This window comes from Anticarsia gemmatalis, chromosome 5 (assembly GCF_050436995.1).
Source record: "Anticarsia gemmatalis isolate Benzon Research Colony breed Stoneville strain chromosome 5, ilAntGemm2 primary, whole genome shotgun sequence".
NCBI classification, from domain to species: Eukaryota; Metazoa; Arthropoda; class Insecta; order Lepidoptera; family Erebidae; genus Anticarsia; species Anticarsia gemmatalis.
The window spans coordinates 10809883-10828996 of record NC_134749.1 but is presented as its reverse complement, the minus strand read 5'-3'; the positions used below and the strand labels follow the sequence as shown (position 1 = coordinate 10828996).

The 19114-nt window shown below is 31.8% G+C and overlaps 1 protein-coding gene across 1 annotated transcript in view; it reads left to right on the top strand.

The window, feature by feature from the left end:
- The first annotated feature begins 2982 nt into the window (after positions 1-2982).
- Positions 2983-19114, top strand: part of Obp73a (Odorant-binding protein 73a) — a 35640-nt gene continuing 19508 nt past the window's right edge. Inside the window, exons 1-2 of the mRNA XM_076114760.1 lie at positions 2983-3314; positions 18659-18752. Coding sequence (XP_075970875.1) covers positions 3231-3314; positions 18659-18752 — 178 coding nt within the window. The 5' untranslated portion in view covers positions 2983-3230. The remainder of the gene's footprint in view (positions 3315-18658; positions 18753-19114) is intronic.

The following is a 19114-nucleotide window of genomic DNA, read 5'->3' as shown; positions in this document are numbered from 1 at the left end:
TCGAATACAATGGAAAATTTGTATTTTTTGTCGGTAATAATAAGACTTTCAGTCAATAATTTATAAATAACCGTATTTTTTTACCAATTTACTTCAAGTCCATCCATCATCCATTTAATTTTCCTTAAAGGGCAAGTAGATTTGTAAAGAGTTTCTTAAAGTTACTCATCCTGATGTACCTATGTTTGTGATTGTAGATGATAATTAAAATTACAGTCCCCAACCTGTACTTGTAACAAAAATAAGGTCGTGTATGTAACAGGAAACCTACAAAGTATTTTTAGCTATATAACCTTATATTGAAATAAAAATAATTGGACAATACACGGTCATTCGATTCCAAACTAAGCAGAGCTTGTACTATGGTAACAAAATAACTGAAAAATATACTTTTAAATACATACTTATATGGAAAAATTAACAACCAGGCCCAGAACAGATACTCGTGCTCATCACACAGATATTTGTCCGAGGAGGGATTCAAACTACACGTGGCGCTACAACTGTTGTATTAATTCGCATTCCATACAAAATTCTTCTGGTGCAAATTTTGTTTAAAAGCAATGATTTTTATCTTGTCTTCGGAGTCGGTTCGTGTCGGTGAATCGTCTTCATCTTGGCGCGACCTCGACTCTGCGTGCTTCAAGACGGTTATCTTTCTTCATTGTTATTTTACTTTTTTCAGTTTTATAAAATATGGAACTCAAATCCTTCAGTGCACGTATCATCTGTATACCGAAGATTTTCAGCTGTACTTGCTGTGTAATGTAAACATGTCAAACAAATTTGAGGCACCCCCCTCTGAGGTGCTCTTAAATTTTGGGCAAACGTGTGGCGTGCGACTTGCGGTATATGCTTGGCAGTCATCCCGCCGTACACCGGTCCAACTGGACCCAAGCGGTCGTGAGGGGCATACGTGGCGGGAGTCCCACATAAACCTGCACTCTATCCAGGGTGCAGGGGTATGCGTAATGCATTCCCCAAGTAAAAAAGAGCCTTCAGCTATTAATAGTTCATTGTAATCTCGACCATACAAGAAGTTGGACTGACAGATTTGGCTCTATTGTCAGCCCATACCAATAATTATTAAATTTCTCTAGCGGCGTCTCGCAAATTCTTCTGCTCGGACTGTTATACATATACAGTCTGCCTTACTCAATAAATTGAGTACTAAACACAATTTCTATTGGACCAGTAGTCCCTCAGGTTAGCGCATTCAAAACAAACACATTTTTCAGCTTAATACTATAATATAGAACTACAAATTTTAATGTCATTTAAAAATGTTCATAGTCCTTTAAGTACGTAACTCAATGCGCAGGTTTGTGTAACTAGATAGAACCGTGTTAAGTTATTTGACCCACTTAGGCAATAGCCAGTTACAGTCTAGACCAAACTCATTTATATGCGCTATTTATCATACATAGCTTTTTTTATTCGACGTGTAGAAATAACAAATCCTAACAATATAGTTAACGTTGCAATATCTCTTGATCAAGAGTGATTTTTACGATAGATTATTGCTATTTTTTTTTTGAAATGCAACTTTCGTTATAATAGTCGGTATTCGTATGATTATTGGGATTCCAAAAAAAATGTATACAGAAAGCTTCTTTAAGCGCTACATTACTCTGAAAAACATTGCTTAAGCGAAAAATTTACATTATTATTTGGTGAATGACCTGCGAATATAATGTACTTAGGTACTACAAAGACTACAGGCTCTACAAAAAATCTACTACTACTACCTAAAACTTTAGGTTCCAGTATCCAGTCAATGTTACTATTTTAAGTGATAATTAATTACAACACATACTATTCAATGGTAGTCCTGAAGCAATTAGCCCTTTGAGTTATAATAATCAACAAAATATTATATTAATTGTTAATAAATCATTTTTGAGCGCCTGACAAATATCAAAGTGACAATGCGTCAAATTGCTATGTTAAGTTATTCAGACGCTTTAATAATCGTGAGACAAAATTTCAGCTGTTTGAACTGCCTGAAGGTGTTGAGAGGTAACAAATTTTCACTGACTTTTTTAAAACAATGCGAATCTACTTTTATCGAATTAGTAATATTTATACTTAACTCAAAAAAGGGTTTGAAGATACCTACATACTGTCGGCGTTTTCAATTTTGGATATGCGTCTAGTGCAGTACCTAGATAGTTTAATAGATGAAATTTTCAAACGTTTGCTGAGACTTGTTTTAATGCTGTGAAACTGGCGAAACCACGTAAAAATGTAGTTAGGTATATTATCTTATTAATACGTTACACTGTTAATGCTCGTGAATGTATAAAATTCTAATACTTACTGATTGGTGAGGACATTTACCTTTGGCTTTTAGCTATGAAATATAATAACTACTCTCCGTTATTTATATTCTTGTGTCAATATAAAAAGTACATTGTACAACAACAATCACTTCTTAATTTACACACACGTCAATTTGATTCACATAAATCGGTTTTCCGCGATTCGTTATATTACTGTTAATCAGTAGACAATAAAATTAAATTATGTGTTAATAATTCATTATGTAAAATTAAAATTTGCACGTCGAATTATGATAGGGAGATAAGCCGTCTTATTTGTTTTCGGATTTCGATAATCTAAATGTGTAGAGAATTAGTAGTTTATTCCAAAGTAACATATTTTTGTTTGATTCTATTTGAAACTTTTATTTAATGCCATATTGAGAATATTTTATATACTTTTTTTTAAAAAATTGTTGTTTTTCGCTAGCTGTATTACATAATAATTGATACTAAATACGTTCTGCCATTAATTAAATTATTTATAAATCAATTTGTACTTCAAAATACACCAGCTACAAAAAACTCTTAAGTAATATAATTTAATCAAATAATTCACTAAGCCGCTCATTCAAAGCGCGTTATTTTGCCAATCTTACTCATAGCCAATGCTTGTAATGGAACGTAGACAGAAATCGGCGCGAAGCCCTCCTACGCGGGCCTTTCAAAAATCGTCACATTCGCGAGTTACGTTCCATACCGCGACCGGCCGCGCACCTTTCGCTGCACGCCTTTAACGCCGATAAAAAAATAAATTTCAAATTTCGAAAAACAGAACACAGTCTGTAAAAATAAAAAACTAATTTTAAATCTCGCGTTGGTATTTTTTGTCGTTTGTTAAACGAAATTAATATAAATATTTTGTTTATTTAATTTAATTTGTTGGATTAAAAGGAAGTGTTAGTGAAAATGGTTCGCAAAATCAGTGGACTTGTGTGTTACCTCTGCGTTTTCGGTATATCATTGAGTGATAGCGCCATATCTGCGGATAGTGTAAGTTGCATTATTTTTCCTTTAATTATTATAAGAACATAAAGATCGTCACTATACAAAATGGTAGCTACCAAATGAGTAACCTGGTGATATTATTTTCAATATTAATTCGAAATCGTTTTCCCAACAATAAAATATAGCAGTGTAATAAAAAAAAACGCGTTAAGCATAATATGTTAAGTAAAGTTGGTACTGTTACCCAAAATTAATCAAGAAAAACATAGGTTAAATTTTTCTACATTTATTTTCCTTTAATTTTTCGAATTTGGCTTAGGTACATTTAAGTACGAAATTTTGTACTTATGCAAATGTATTATTATTTCTAAACCCTATTTAATCTATTTAGTGACACTAACATACAATAAATCATAGGTAAGTTGTATGTATATGTATGACCTTTGTTTAGAATTTTGCTCCAGTTGTCCGGCCTTGAGTAATGAATGTAACTTGTCATACCGGTGGACAATATTACTAAGTATTTGTATCTATGCAACTTGTTACTCCATCAAAGATTTGATAATAAATAGTAAGATATATATAGACGGATATTTATGCTGATTAAAAATGAAATCGTGTAATCTTATTTGCAGTTTTTGGTTCAAAACAAATTACTTTTGATACGCTCTTAGAGCTTGGGTCTATTTTATAAAACCTCTGAAGACTATTGCCGTATGTATACGTATAAAGATTACTTATAATAGGAAAAATATTAGTGCGAGCTTTGTACTTGATGTAGAATTTAAAATGATATTTTTGTCAGTCCTGTGAAGCCTTATAACCAAGACAAATCACTCCCTTATTCCTATGAGACCAAAGGACTCCACTTGCTACGATTTCTTCAAGCTTTCTTTTGCTTGCTGTATTCACACTCATACTACCTATTAGATTACATTAAACACTTCAACGGACGAAAGGTTTTGATTTGTCGTCTTTTAACGGACTGACCCGACTTCGTCTGGGTATAGTACAATTTTATATGCCATTTCCGAGGGAATTTTGATCCCGTCGATCCCATATAAACCGTGTCAGGACAGTTATAAACATGTTAAAAAAAGAATTATCCAATCTGGTTTAGTTGCTCAAAAGTTACGTACATAAATACATAAACACAACATTTCGGTCATTCATTTTTGTTTATCATAATATAGATTAGATGCGCAAAAATATACTAAAGAATCCCAGTGTCTAATAAATATATAAATATGGTAAGACCAACCCCATAAATATTCGATTAGTTTCATTGATAAGTACCGTAGTACTTGTATATTACGATTTCGTGAGTCTTAATACTAAAACAAAGAAAAAACATCCGCATCGAGGCAATTTATCGACTATAAAGCTATTAAAATATAAATGAATGCACATTTATATTGCAATTCACTGAAACAAAATACGTAACTGTATTTATTTATTTTAATAAGGTACAAAAACATAGTAGGTTCTAAGATAATAATATTATAGCATAGAAGTCCCGAAAGTTTTGTTTTAAAGTATGTACATAATTATATGTCTCTAAGTATTGTGTACACAATATCACGGTGATATGGTAGGACAGTAGGTATGTTTAATTTATAAATAGGTACCTATTTCGTGATTATGTCAAGCGCTTTACAGTAAAGCTGTGAAATTACGAAATAAACAAATAATAAAATAAATCTGTGAATATTTAACCTCTTTAACTATCTCGGTTTAAGAGATACAGCCTTGTAATTATAACACACAGATAGTGAAGGCTCAGTAATGGGTTGTGAATTGTCCCCTTTGGGCAAGGAATCCTAAAAACTATAAAAAAAATACTGAAACGCTTCATTTCCAACTGTTGCAGTTAACTAACGTATTCTACGACCAACTTATAAAATAATTAAAAAAAAAACTTATATTAGATTGACATTCATCTTTTTGTTCTACATTTAAATAGCTGTTAAGTTATATTATCATTAATTTAAAACAAGCGACAAATCGTTAAAATTTTAAATAACTTATGCGTTAAACATGTTTTTTTTTATAATTAGTTCTACATAATTATGAAATCAATACAATGCTTAGCATTCAACATATTATTATCGAGACGCAACAAACGACATTATTATCTAATTAAATGCATATGAAAAGTGCAAAACAAATGTTAATTAATATGAAAATTATGATTGTCCTACTGTGACATTCAGTAATAGTGCAAAGTAGGTATGCAAAGTTTTAAACATGGACTTTCCAGCAAAAAAATCTTAACCATTTCCAATACGGTAGAACGGGGTACTTTTGAATACAGGTGTAACTTTAAAATGGTAAGAAAGAAATGAAGAAATGAGCATGTTTAAGGTCAATTACACTATTCGAAATGGTACAATTTTATTCATTCATAGCGATATTTAGTACTTACCAATAACTGAAAAACTGAACTCGTCACTAGCTTTTTATGCGAGCTATTTACTTATTTCTATAATTAAATTAACGCCAAACTTTCTTAACGTAACCCTATTCTGTGGTACGGAAAATGTGTTGAGAAAAAAATGACACAAAATCTTAGACGCAAATCTGTCACATACAAAACTACAAAACATACTCCCACATACATTTAAGTATAAATTTGCATTTGACCTAAAATTTAAGCATTAAAAACTTCGCGTTCTCAACCGTGTTTCTGCTTGGATACAAGAACTATGAACACAAGTAAACTAGGTATGAGATGATTCCCACACGTGAACTGATGACCCCAACAAACTATTTGCGGTTTCTCTTACATAATATACTGAGGAATTGTGGTGCAATATGATAGTTATATTTTCCCAAGACTGGAACAAAATAATGAGATTCAAAGATACATTATATCGTGTTAATTAATCAAACTTTTTAAGAAACAAATTGCTCTAGTTTCGTTTTTGAGTGCCATTCATAACCAGATAGCTGTTCCTGCTGTGATTATTTTGTGTATTTCATTCACATTGTTCTAGAAGTAACTAAGGCCTACAATTAAGATTTTCATATTTGAAATCTATTTTCCTTATTCTACGTTGTGTATCACATATTGAATTGCAAATCATTGTAACATGTTGTAAGCGAGGACGAACTGATTTCTGACTGTCATATAGTTACATATTATGGATTTTATGGTCAATCAAAAGATTATACTTTAAGACATTTCTCAATATTTCTACGTGTCCATCAATCAATCAATTTCACAAAATAGAAGCAATCGATAATCCGACGTATATCCGATGACATTGCTAAACATTGAATCATAATCAAAGCAAGCTAATGTATTCATAGACCCGATTAATTAACAATGAAACCGATGTACACGCTAGTGCAACGTTTATGCAAACGCGAGTACGAACCAGGTGTCGTCAACATTTTACCTCAACCGAGACGAAGCAACGGGCGAAAGTGTTTCAGTGAACGCACTCATATTATGGTGTATGCTAATCACGGCATACTCCATTTTATGGAAAGTCACGTAATGAGAAACGAAATGAGTTACGTTATCTTTTTCCATTTTAATACTTTCGAACAATAGATATTGTTATAGATACCATTGTACAAGTAATGGTTTTCGTTATGCTTTCACACTAAAACAGATTAACTGGTTTCGATAATCTCAGTGGTTACTTTTGTGGTTCCGGATTCAGATTTTTTTGTAATTTAACATACATTCTGTCGGCAAATTGTTTACTACAATTATTATTATCAATACATAATAATAATTGTAGTAAACACTACTACTACTAGTATTGTTAATGAACCCTGTCCAGGAATTAATTAAATGTATACTATTTTTGTGACATAATTTGAGTATTTTACAGAAAATACTCAAATATTGAAGAAACGGACATTATATTATGTTGACCTTTATACTGAGGTTTGGTTAAGAGGTCAACGAGATGAGACAATAATAATTTAAAATAACAATTTATTTTCTGTATCTTTTTATTAAAATTTTGAAATAACTTATGATATGAAGAAAGGTCACTAAAGTCCGTATTTACCTGTTATTGTTAATTAAAGATCGATTAACCTTTGCAGCATATTTCTATAAACTTTACACAAATTAGGAAAAATGTCGTCATAGAAAATGTCTTATAATCAGATAATAATATCAACAATTCTGAAATAGGTTTATTCTTTATTCATTTTTATTCAACCAGTTAATAGTATAGTAGATATTACGAATTAGTACGAGTAAAGTAAACGAAGGAAATAATGTAGAAATATTGTACAAAAATGTCAACTGAAGTAAATCAAGTGCATTAAATTGTATCATAATTCAAGTAATGTTATATTTATACATTAAAAAGGTGTTAACCTTAAATCGAACAAAATATAAAGAGCTATAATTTAAATTCAAGTATTCACTTTAGACGCAAAAATACCTCGCACAATATTTCACAAAAAAATCAACTATTGCAACCAATGACGTTGTAGACTAGTCGTCGCCCCTTTCGTAATAAGAGGATTGGCACCCGCCGATTATAGTCATAAATATTATTTTCTGAATCAATCTTTTATCTAGCTTTTGCCCGCGACTTCGTCCGCGTGGTTAAAGTTTGTATGAAAATTCTGTCCTAAGTCACACTTAGGACAGAATTTTCATACAAACTTTCATCCCCTATTTGATTCCCTTGGGGGTAGAAAATACCTAAATTCTTAGCGGATGTCTACGTCATAACAGCTACCTGCATGCCAAATTTCAGCCCGATCAATCCAGTGGTTTGGGCTGTGCGTTGATAGAGCACTATGTCAGTCACTTTGAGTTATATATATTTAGATTCACAGGACAGTTTTCCCTTTCAAAAAAGTTCGACGCACGATTACACAATGCTTGAGTACTGGTTGTACCTTATTACCGTGGTAATCCGCACAGAGCGAGCGGCGAATCAATTATATTGCACGTAATAGATAATTTCACTGACGCACCGAAGGTTTGCGATCCCTGACGTAACGAGACAAAACTGCAAACTACTTTATTTCCACTTCATTTGTAGTAATTTTTATTAAAGACAAGTACTGACTATAAAATTTACATGCGTACGATTATTTCCCTATAGACTGCAACATAATACTTGCAAGATTACAATCGAATAACCCTTTGTGAAGGTTAATTGTAAACAACTGATCAGGTGAATAAACATGTTCAATAAGTTATCGGTTACATTACTTAAATGAACGATGCTGAACAAGCCTCTGCTTTATTTGGTTCTGGTATCCCGTAGCCCAAATCTCTACTACTATCGAGTATCGACAACCGGCAATGAAAAATTATGTACGAAAATCTGATCAGCGCCTCTGGCGGACGTCGTAGAAACTATTTTTGACAGTATATTTAAAATGTCAAACTCTCCATACTCGACAGTTACAATTGTACATGTAAAAACGGTAGCCATGTCAAAAACCTTAGTCTAACAAAATCTTTTAATTAGATAGTCTTCGATTTCCGCTGTTGGATAATAACTAAATATTCGTTATTTAAAATTATTAGAGCTGTCAGTGACCCATTGTGGGATCATTGATCATCATTAATCAATTTTCAAATTCCGGTAGCAGTCGTATTAATATTATATCATTATACAAGGTACCGGTAAACTAAAAACCTATGATCACCATTGGGTACCGGTGCGAGGAAAGATAAATTAATATGCAAACTAACTATCAATTTGCTACAGGAATGCATCAATAAAAACATTAATATCATATTGCTAAGACACCGTTACTCCATTAAAATCGTTAGCGAAATTGATTTTATGTTCCATGGCAATTGGCAAATTAGTTTAGAATCAATCCTATAAAAATCTAACTCCTAATTTGGATGAATTTCCGACAGTTCAAAAACACCTTTTTTCTTTCGATGAACGAACTTTAGTTCAAAGTTCATCAATAGTATAATTTTCTGAAAGATCTTTTTAAATATTGCAACACAAAAAGCTTGCCAAGAAGATGTTTAATAAAATAAATATTTTGTTGGGTGCTACTTCCCATAATTATTTCTACAACAGCATTTCCCAAACTTTCAAACTATAGATAATGGAATGTAATTACTAATATTATAAGCCATTATAATCTACCCTGGCTCTAAAATAGAAATGGGAAAGCATTCAAGAAATGCAGGAAAGTACTACATATTTTATACAGTAGGTATCTTCACCTAACTAGTTTTCTAATCTTCCTCAAACCATACGATAGCATAGAATAGGATCTTCTGCGGAGAGTTGGCTTAAACTAAAACGACACAGTACGTCAGAAAAACAACAAATAAGTAAGCAAATAAGTATGCAAAGTTATTGTTCTGTTATTCTGAAAAAGTGTGTTACTGTCATAACTTGGTCACGGTAGGAAAGAGAAATGTTTCATGATCACTCTCATTAGCATCTGTTACCGATACAACGAAACACGTACATTTACATAGTAGTTGACTTAAACTTGTTCTTATAATGAAGACCATTCATAGGTTTACAATACTATTTGTAGAGTTCGGTCAAATACCTTGAAATTTTGAAAATAAAATGTTGAAAAACAATAAGGATTTTAAGACAAACTTTTCTACAATTCTGCGTCTCTACATGTAGCAATTAACAGGTAGAGTATTTCTATACTACTTTTTCTATACTGTGTGTTTCCTCAGCTAATAATTGAACTATGCCAAACAATTTGATAATGTTTGATAGAGTGCGTACTCGTGGTTGATTAAAAATATAGAAGAATCATCAAATTCTAGTATGGGAAACGGTAAACTTCGCGATGTGGATAGTGAATGACAAATAGTAGCAGCAAAATTCATAGAATTCACGTGCAATATTTAACACACAATCATAATTTTATCAAACAATAAATCTAGAGGTTTTAAAATCTAAGTAGTGAATTCACCCACACAATGCCTTATAAAGCGAGCAGTCAGTTTAGCAAGGCCGCGCCCACTCGGACGAGGTGACTGATTCACATATACCTTTGTCCAACGTTTTATGTGAAAAATATATTCTAAGCTTCATTGAGTTTGCGACTCACCTCGCTTAGTAATGTGGGGAAAACTTGGAGATTGTAGATAATGATATAGCTATGTGCTGCAGTATTTTACGTATGGAATTCTATGTATTTACTTGTAGTCTTGGTAGATATTTCTATTATTTTGTTATTATACTAGCTTCTGCCCACGACTTCTTCGGCAGGAAAATATTTCCCGGAATTAAAAATCCTCCCGAAATCTCAGGAATCCAAAATGTTAATTGGGGTTACCAAATTTCATTAAAATTCGTTTAGCAGTTTTTGGCAAAGGAGTAACAAAAATCCTACCACCCTCAAAAACTATCGCATTTACGATAATAGCAGTGATGACGATATTTATGTTTCTTTTGTAGATAGTGACATAAGGTATCGTTGTATTTAGAATCTTTGGCAAGTATTAGTTTCTACTCCAATCAAAATCGTGCTTAGAGCGTTTGACAGATGTCTTTGCAATAAGTATACATAGTATAGAATAAGATACTTAATGTAGTAAGATGAAACAGTGGTGTAATGTAAAATGTATTAGGAAACCATAACGTGTTCGTCCTTGGTAATAAATATAATATGTGTGCAACTTGTTAACTCAATAAATTGCAACATGCAATAATGTCTCCACATTGAACTCTCCGGCTTACAAACTAATATCTCAGACAATTTCAAAAGTATTTGCAAATAAATGAATTACAGAATAACTTACATTTCATCTCAAATTTAGTCTGAAAAATGTTACTTTTTGAGTGTCGTCATACCAGTACCTCGATTCACTACCACTATCGACTACCGACAACCGGCTAGCTATCGACATTTTGACATTTAGAATGTACTGCCAAAATGTTTCCTACGACACCCGTCAGAGGCGCTGATCAGATTTTCATACAAAATTTCTCGATGACAGGTCGGTTGTCGGTAGTCGATAGTAGTAGAGAATCGAGCTACAGAAAACAATAGAAAATACATTGTTTCGCTTTTTGAAATTTTACAAGATGTTTCATGAAGACGGTAGCATGTACCTACTTATTAAAATTAGACGAAACTATCGTTTTATAATCGTTTTTCAATGGCAGCTATAATAATAATGAATAAAAACAATAAAAATAATTACATTACGAAAAACAGCCTCCTAAATACACGGGTTTTTAATTAACAGCAATACGACACTACATCAATTCAAGCTTAATTTATACCAGCACCTACATAGTCTTTCAAAAAAGTGGTTACTTCCATGTCAATTCCACCTGACAGTTATATAACACAGTTGGCAAGTCTATTGATCCCAAGTTGTATTGCCTAACAGCTAGAGTTCAAGCTAGCTTGCAAAATATTATGTGCATACCTGTACCATGTTAGGTAATTAGGTAAAGTCTAAGGTGCGTACTGTCTCCTATACTAGGTTAAGTGAGCTATTCAAATTGCGTATACCAGATTCTCAAAAATCTTGCAATATTTAGATCGCAGTTTTAAAATGATGACACAGCTGTAGCTTGCAGTTTTACTCGTGTTTGAAGTGACTCTTCCCTCAAATCCGCTCACTTCGATGATATTCAGCCTTTACTAATTAAATGCATTTAATCAAATTCAATGGGTAGTTCTCCAGATTTAAATTTCAAAACTATAAAAGGAGTAAAGACTATACAGACGAATATTTTATCGAATCAAATTATTTATTTCATGTTATAAAACCCATAGATAAATATCTTACCTGAACATTGTCTAGAAATGCTTAAGTCTCTCAATAATATTCTTACTCACACCTTCAATGATATAAAGACCGACTTAAACTATAAAGTAATAGAACATTTACTAATACAGCTTCTATTTGGATAAAAATAACGAGATTAATAGATTTTCTTAATAAAAATCTACCAAGTAAAAGTTTATCCAGTATATCTATTAGTCTATCACTATCTTGGCCAATTTTATGATCCCTTGCAAAACGATAGGCTTTCAACAGATCTTAACGGAGTGGGCAAAACAGGATGAAATACTATCATAATATTGATTGCGTAATAGCAGTGCATGAAATTACCTCTCATAAATAAAACTGATTTGAATAATCGGTGAAATATTGAACTGTTGCCGTAATTTTAACTAAAGACAATGTACAGTAAAAGGTAAAAATTATAAAGCACGGGCCAAATAACTTTGCGTGTCTGAATATAGCTGCTAGCGCTAACCGTTGCGAAGTTCTGAGATAAACAAAAATAGAGAAGTGCGGCTAATAAAGTTGCACGGTTACATTCTTGTCACTGCAAATTTTCAAAATTCTACTGCTCATTAGCTCGAAAATTAGCTTTTAAATGACAAAAAATGTTTTAATTTTAATACATAAAAGTTATTTGAAAATGTAGCTCAGCTATTAACTAAAATTTTTGCTCATGACTGTACTTTATGTATAAATTTTGAAATTTACTGTATACAAAGTCATGTGTTAGATTGTCTAAATACACCTTTGATTATTTCAAAACAAATCATTAGCTATTTACAGGCTAGGGGTATCTGTTTTGAAATGTGAATAAAACTGTTTTGTAAATAATATTCGACCGAGAGCTATGTTTTATTTTGAGCTGTTTATACTACTTACTCAAAATTCTAGCCGAATTTCCCAAGCACTTTGATAAGACACAGCAAACTTAGAAATATTTAAAAATATTTTTTGAAACTTTAGTTTTTTCTGTTTACTTTTTCAGCAGCTTTCGGACATTAAACCTGCGTTTAACTTAGTAGATAAATTATGTATTGTATAATAATGTATTACGATATTATTATTATATAGAGGCAGTTTTATGGAACTTATTCAGGAAAGAAATGAGTTGTGTGATGTAATACATATCTTAATAATTATGATTGGTAATAAGTCTACCGATTTCAGAAATAACACTCTTCGAACGAACACATCCAAAATTGTAAAAAGTACATTATTTAGCATAAATCCGTTATAATAACAGAAATATCGTTGAATGAATGGAACTTTCTCCCTTTAATACATATAAGGGCGAGTGCAAACACGAGCAGTTAACGTCGCTCATGTACACGTCACTGTATGAGTCGAGATTTCACCCACGCGATTGGCGTGACTAATAACTTAATTGCTTTGGTATAATTAGCTTAATAAGATCTGAAATCGTACTAATCACGACATATTTGATTAAGAATTTATGCTTACGTCATTTTTGGAATCTATTGATGTCAAGAGTGGGTCTAAAGGAATTTTAAGGTGACAAAGATCCGATTTAAAATTGTAAGGATCGTACCAAGTGCTATTCATTGGTTTATTTCTACATGTATAATGTATATAAGACCCGATTTTAGATTTTGTCATTTTCTAATAAATCTGTATTCGATCTTACATTTGTACATACCTGTACTATTAAACACACACATTACCAACCCGTCAAAGAAAAGTAATCACCGTCAATACTTGATGTATAACTTAATATGCTTATTATAATTTATACACTTATCACGTACCATACAATACTTACTCATAAATAAATAAATTGACCATGTAACAAAAAGCAAAGTTCCATTCAAAATAAAACAAAACGCCCACAAGGACAGCTATTCTAAACCTTTTAATTTTTCACACATTCCAAACATTATACATTTGTACACACATTCTCACAGTTTTACGAACAATGAAAGCGATTCTAATCACACAAATATATTTTAAACCAGCTTTTGTCTACGATTTTGTTCACTTGAAATGAAGTTGCATTTACATTATGTGGCAATTAACTATGTTCTATACCGATGTCCTAATCCACACTTAGCTTTTAGCACCTGTTTAGCGTGATGGAGTCAAAACCTAACTCTTTCCTCACTCTGGCAAGATTTTTGTCTCCAGCAGTGGGATTGAATCTATTTGTTAACTTTCAAACCAATGTTTGTCCATCGTCATCATCTAGAGATATGTACCTAGTTGCTTTTTATTTCTAGTTCAAAAGTTATCTGGTTGTTTGACCAACGGCGACGGCTTGTGATAAAAAAACGTTGGTTAGTTTAGGATATAGGCTTATCGACCCTGTAACAAACAGATACACAAACTTACGCGTGCATAATATGGGTGTGGCAACAACTGGTGTCCTAGACCCAACCTAATACAGCGGCATTAGCCAACCCATTTCTAAACACCTCATTTGCATGCTAATAGTATTACAATTGTGCACAACTTTATTTGGGTGATTAGTCTCAGCTATTTAAAGCCTTCAAAATAACTTTATTCTGATTAAAGTAAGAAATATTTTAAACTGAAGATTCATTAGTATCAAGGATAGCTTTATTCTACTTTTGTTTTATCTTTAAAAATAAAATGCAATCTATTACGTAGATAATGCATTGGGTGTGATACAGTCCAGGAGTTAGTCTAATCTAGGTTAAGGAAAATTATCTTATTTCTGTAAATTAGTTGTAGTAGTTTTAGAGATTGAATTTATGACGAACCACACCTAGGACAATATTTTCCTGAGGAACGAAACAGTAAAATATTTTTGGATTATGTCTGTTAAATCTAAATTGGTAATAAATCAATTATTTTGTAGTTTTAAGAATAATTTTAATTCAAGGCGTGAAGGTAAACAGCAAACACACCTTATTAATAATTTAAAACAGCCTAGAAATTATTGCTCTTGATAATTTATAGTCATTAGCGTGTATTTCCGCATTCAGTAGCAACTAATTCATTTAAGACCTTGCAGAGATGCCATTGATTTTGATAACTAATGCAAATGGGTTTTATTTTTATTTGTTTTTATGTCATTTAGTTACGCATGAGTAGTGGCATTGGAAGCATCGGTGTGATGGTCAATAATACATTGAAAATAGGTGAAGATATACTCTGATAATTCTTAGGTGGCCAATGTTACGCTTCTATTGACTTCACGTCGAATTAATCAACAAAGCATTATTTGTGATCAGTATAAAAATGGCCGAAAGATAAAAAAAATACAGATAAATAGTAACAGTCGTGAGCACGTACTTAAAATAATTTAGGTGTAAGAAAAATCTAAATAATAACGAAAGAAAATAAGAGATTCAACCTTTCGACGTATTTTTTATAAATAATCCAATTTGTATCTGCTTTTTTCATACATCAGGGATACTTATAATTTGGATAATAAAGGTTTGTAACCGACCCTCGGTTTATTATTAAATAACCTTTATTATTAAATAACTTTAGTAAATAACACCTTCTTTACAAAATTCCTAACAAAAAATCCTACACATTGCATTACCAATTTACACGCCCAAGATAAAGCAACCTTGACACATTCGCAAAATAGTCGCACAATGCTTGATTAGTACAATCTATTGTCTTCCTATCTGTACAATGTACAAAAACTCGCGTTACTTCGTGCCTCTTCCAATGGCCATGTCTAATTCACAGTGCAGAAATGATGTGTGTTATCTACCAAAGACCCCTTGCAGAGTTCGTGTTGAAGTAATTAAAATTTAAATAAAATTCTGTTGCTTAGATTGTTAATCTTTATTGTAGAGTCTGTATGTATCTATGCATATACACAGCTAATGTAAATCTATGAATAATGAATTGCCAAGAAAATATTTTTTAAAGGTTCTGTTAGCATGTTTTGAAAAATGTAATAATGTAGACATACATAAAATCACGCCTTCTTCCATAGGGGTAGGCAGAGACCAGGAAACGCCACTTGGGATTCTTACAATCTTCCTTTGCTTCATCCACATCTATACACCTTGTCATAACATGAAAAATATAATAAACGCACGAAATACTCTATCGATTAAACAAACTTAAGTTAGTATGATGAGTAATTCAATTAATAATCGCGTTTCAGGAGTTTTACGCAATGTTTAAAGTAAGTTGTTTGAACGAATTGTAGCCAACGTGTGGTCAGCCTTTCCTTATATTTGATACAAATCGATTGAGTAGAAAAGCCTAAACGTGTGCCTCAGGCGGATGCTGGTTTAAATTATTTTTAGTATCCCATTGTAACAAATATATTTCTAAATCAGTTGTCTGGACATGCTGGCTAAATTGTGATGTTATCAAACAATGTACTACTGAGATCAAACAAATCAATCCGAAGTTTTTGTACGTGTTATACAAGCAAGTCATATTGGTAATAGTTAAAATACAATATAGCTCTACTCGGAGGTATTTATTGAGTGTTATTGTTAAATAGCGACAGTAGAGTAATTTTCCTCATAAAATAAAATTATATAAATATTTATTCTTTAATGAATAGACAAATATATACGTATATCGAAACATATTTAGATTTATATGTTTGCTATTGTTTACAATGCATCCCGACACAGAAATTGCCTTTGCTTTTTATTTATATAAAGAAAGTAGTATTTTATATACTTTTATATTATCCTTTGCTGCATCTACTGTCATTGTCACTTATCGTGGAATCGCCATTTAAATGGTTCTTTGTATGTGCTTTCACAATATGCATTGAGCCTTTCTACGTATGAAAACCTGGGAAAATTACATATATACACCTACTCTTCCTTTGTTATGTTGAATGCATGTGGTTTTATTGTCTACTCTATTGTTGTTACTTATCCATCGAAGCAGGAACTATTTATATAATATATAATAATCGAGATTACATACATACTATTGTTAGATATACGACTATCTATAACATCCGTACAACAATAGTGCAAGCCATGTACAGTCGTTTTAAATGTGGTTCAGTCTATAAGCCTGATGTGAGATGTCCATTAGTTCAATACGGCAAGGTCAATTACATTTCGACAACTTAATAGAGTACTTTGGTATGTATGATTAATCTAGAATATAATATAAAGTTTTATGTACCTATTTACGAAATAAATTAGATAGCTAACATGCACCGGTCAGATGTGTACGCATGCAGGTCCCTAATGCTCTAAATTCTTTGTTTTGTGTACCTCCGATAGTATCGAGCATGCAATACGAGGTTCTTTATTAAGGTGTTAAATTATAGCTATATATAATAATGTCAATCTTTACGGTCATCTGTCAAACTTACGGTCTCCTGTCTTAGTTACAAATGAAGTTCAGACAAAACTTTTATTCGGTCTAATTGTTTTACTATTTGTCCATACCAAGAGTTAATTTTGCTTATTTGGCCCACACTGAGTATAATTATCTTAATAATAATGTAGTATTTCACATAAAAACAAGCAAAGTAATAAAGTGTAACAAACTAACAACAAAATTGTATCATAATGAGATGATTATTTTAACATTGACACAATTCAGTTCCAACGATCGTATTATTACAAATAATCGTAAAATGTACCAACTACACGGCGTAGAAACAATAGGAAAATTACTATGTCGTGCAGCAATTGCTTTGCATAGTGAAAGTCAATTTATTTTCCCATGTGTACTATCACAAATTATTGTGGTAGTTGGTACAGAAGAAAATAATGCCGACTCACATACAAACGCGCTGCACGGGTTTAGAAACCTTATTTTCATACTAAAATGGGTTCTAAAAATAGGGTTAAAAGTTTATTCCAGTTTATTAATACGAACCTAAGAGTAGAAAGGCTTTTTAAGACCTATTAATGGTTTAGGCCTTAGCATACATATGTAAGCTTAGTATATTATCATTAGGCTTACCAGTTTCATTAGGTCACCTCACTAACAATTATTTATTTTATATTTTGTGTGAGGCAGAGATTAGGATTTATTGCAACGGAATAGTTATAATACGTATGTTATTTGTAAAAAATACTACTGTCTTCTAGGTAATTGACTATCAAACCCACATATTATGTAGAAGAAAACCAGTGTGAGTCGAATAGCATGAAATACGAGTATATCACAAAATAAGTATGTATATTTGTTTCATTTCATGACACAAGCAAACATAAAATTAATCATTCAAGTCTATGCTACCATGTACTCTGAACAATCAGCTGTTAGCCTTTATTGCACGGTTCAGATGTTTTATGTAACAAACAGGTACACATTTATATAACTAAAACATGGCTATCACATTACTTGACCGACATAACTGAAGTTCAATGTGCTAACTTTATATTGCAATCTAAAGGGTTGTTAACATCGTGTTCGCAGATTTGCGAAACATTTTATAGTGGACGATGAAACAGTCTAGCATTGTAAAGAACCTATTTGTTTGTGCTATTTGTAAATTTTGTATGTGAAATATTGATCCAAGCGCGGGATTTGCATTTGAAAAAAGCCTCATACATTTTTAATAAGTTGTTTTTTTTTGTATTTTATTTTTTAGTTTATTGTGACATTAATGAATTATTAATAAGCTTCCGTTTGTTTTTATAACCTCGTGCATTTAATTTAATTACTACTTATGTAATTATCATGCTTTTTTAATATATGTTTTAATTTATTCCAGGAACAAAGATGTCGCAACCCACCGACTGCTCCGCAGAAAATCGAAAGAGTCATAACTCTTTGTCAAGACGAAATCAAACTATCTATTCTAAGAGGTTAGTATCCAAAAAGTACCAAATAATATAAACAGACTAAAGAACAGCATAAGTTGCTTATCTTAAAGAAATCCAGTTAGAAACAAAGGAAGTTACACTTAGTTATAGACAAAATTTGATAAAATACCGCGACTAAATCAAGGTATTAGTATAGGTTTAGTTAGTAGTTAGTAGTTAATATAGGTAGGTATAAGGTTTATTAAATATTTTTGGGACTATTTCTTCTAAGCAGATACATTCCGAAGTAATGTAGCTGAGTTTTAAATAATGAACTTTTTATGTCACCAACCGTATTTATTATTTTGAAAGTATCGTAATGCAAGTCGGAACAGCGGAAGTAAACAAAATAATTTAATAAAATT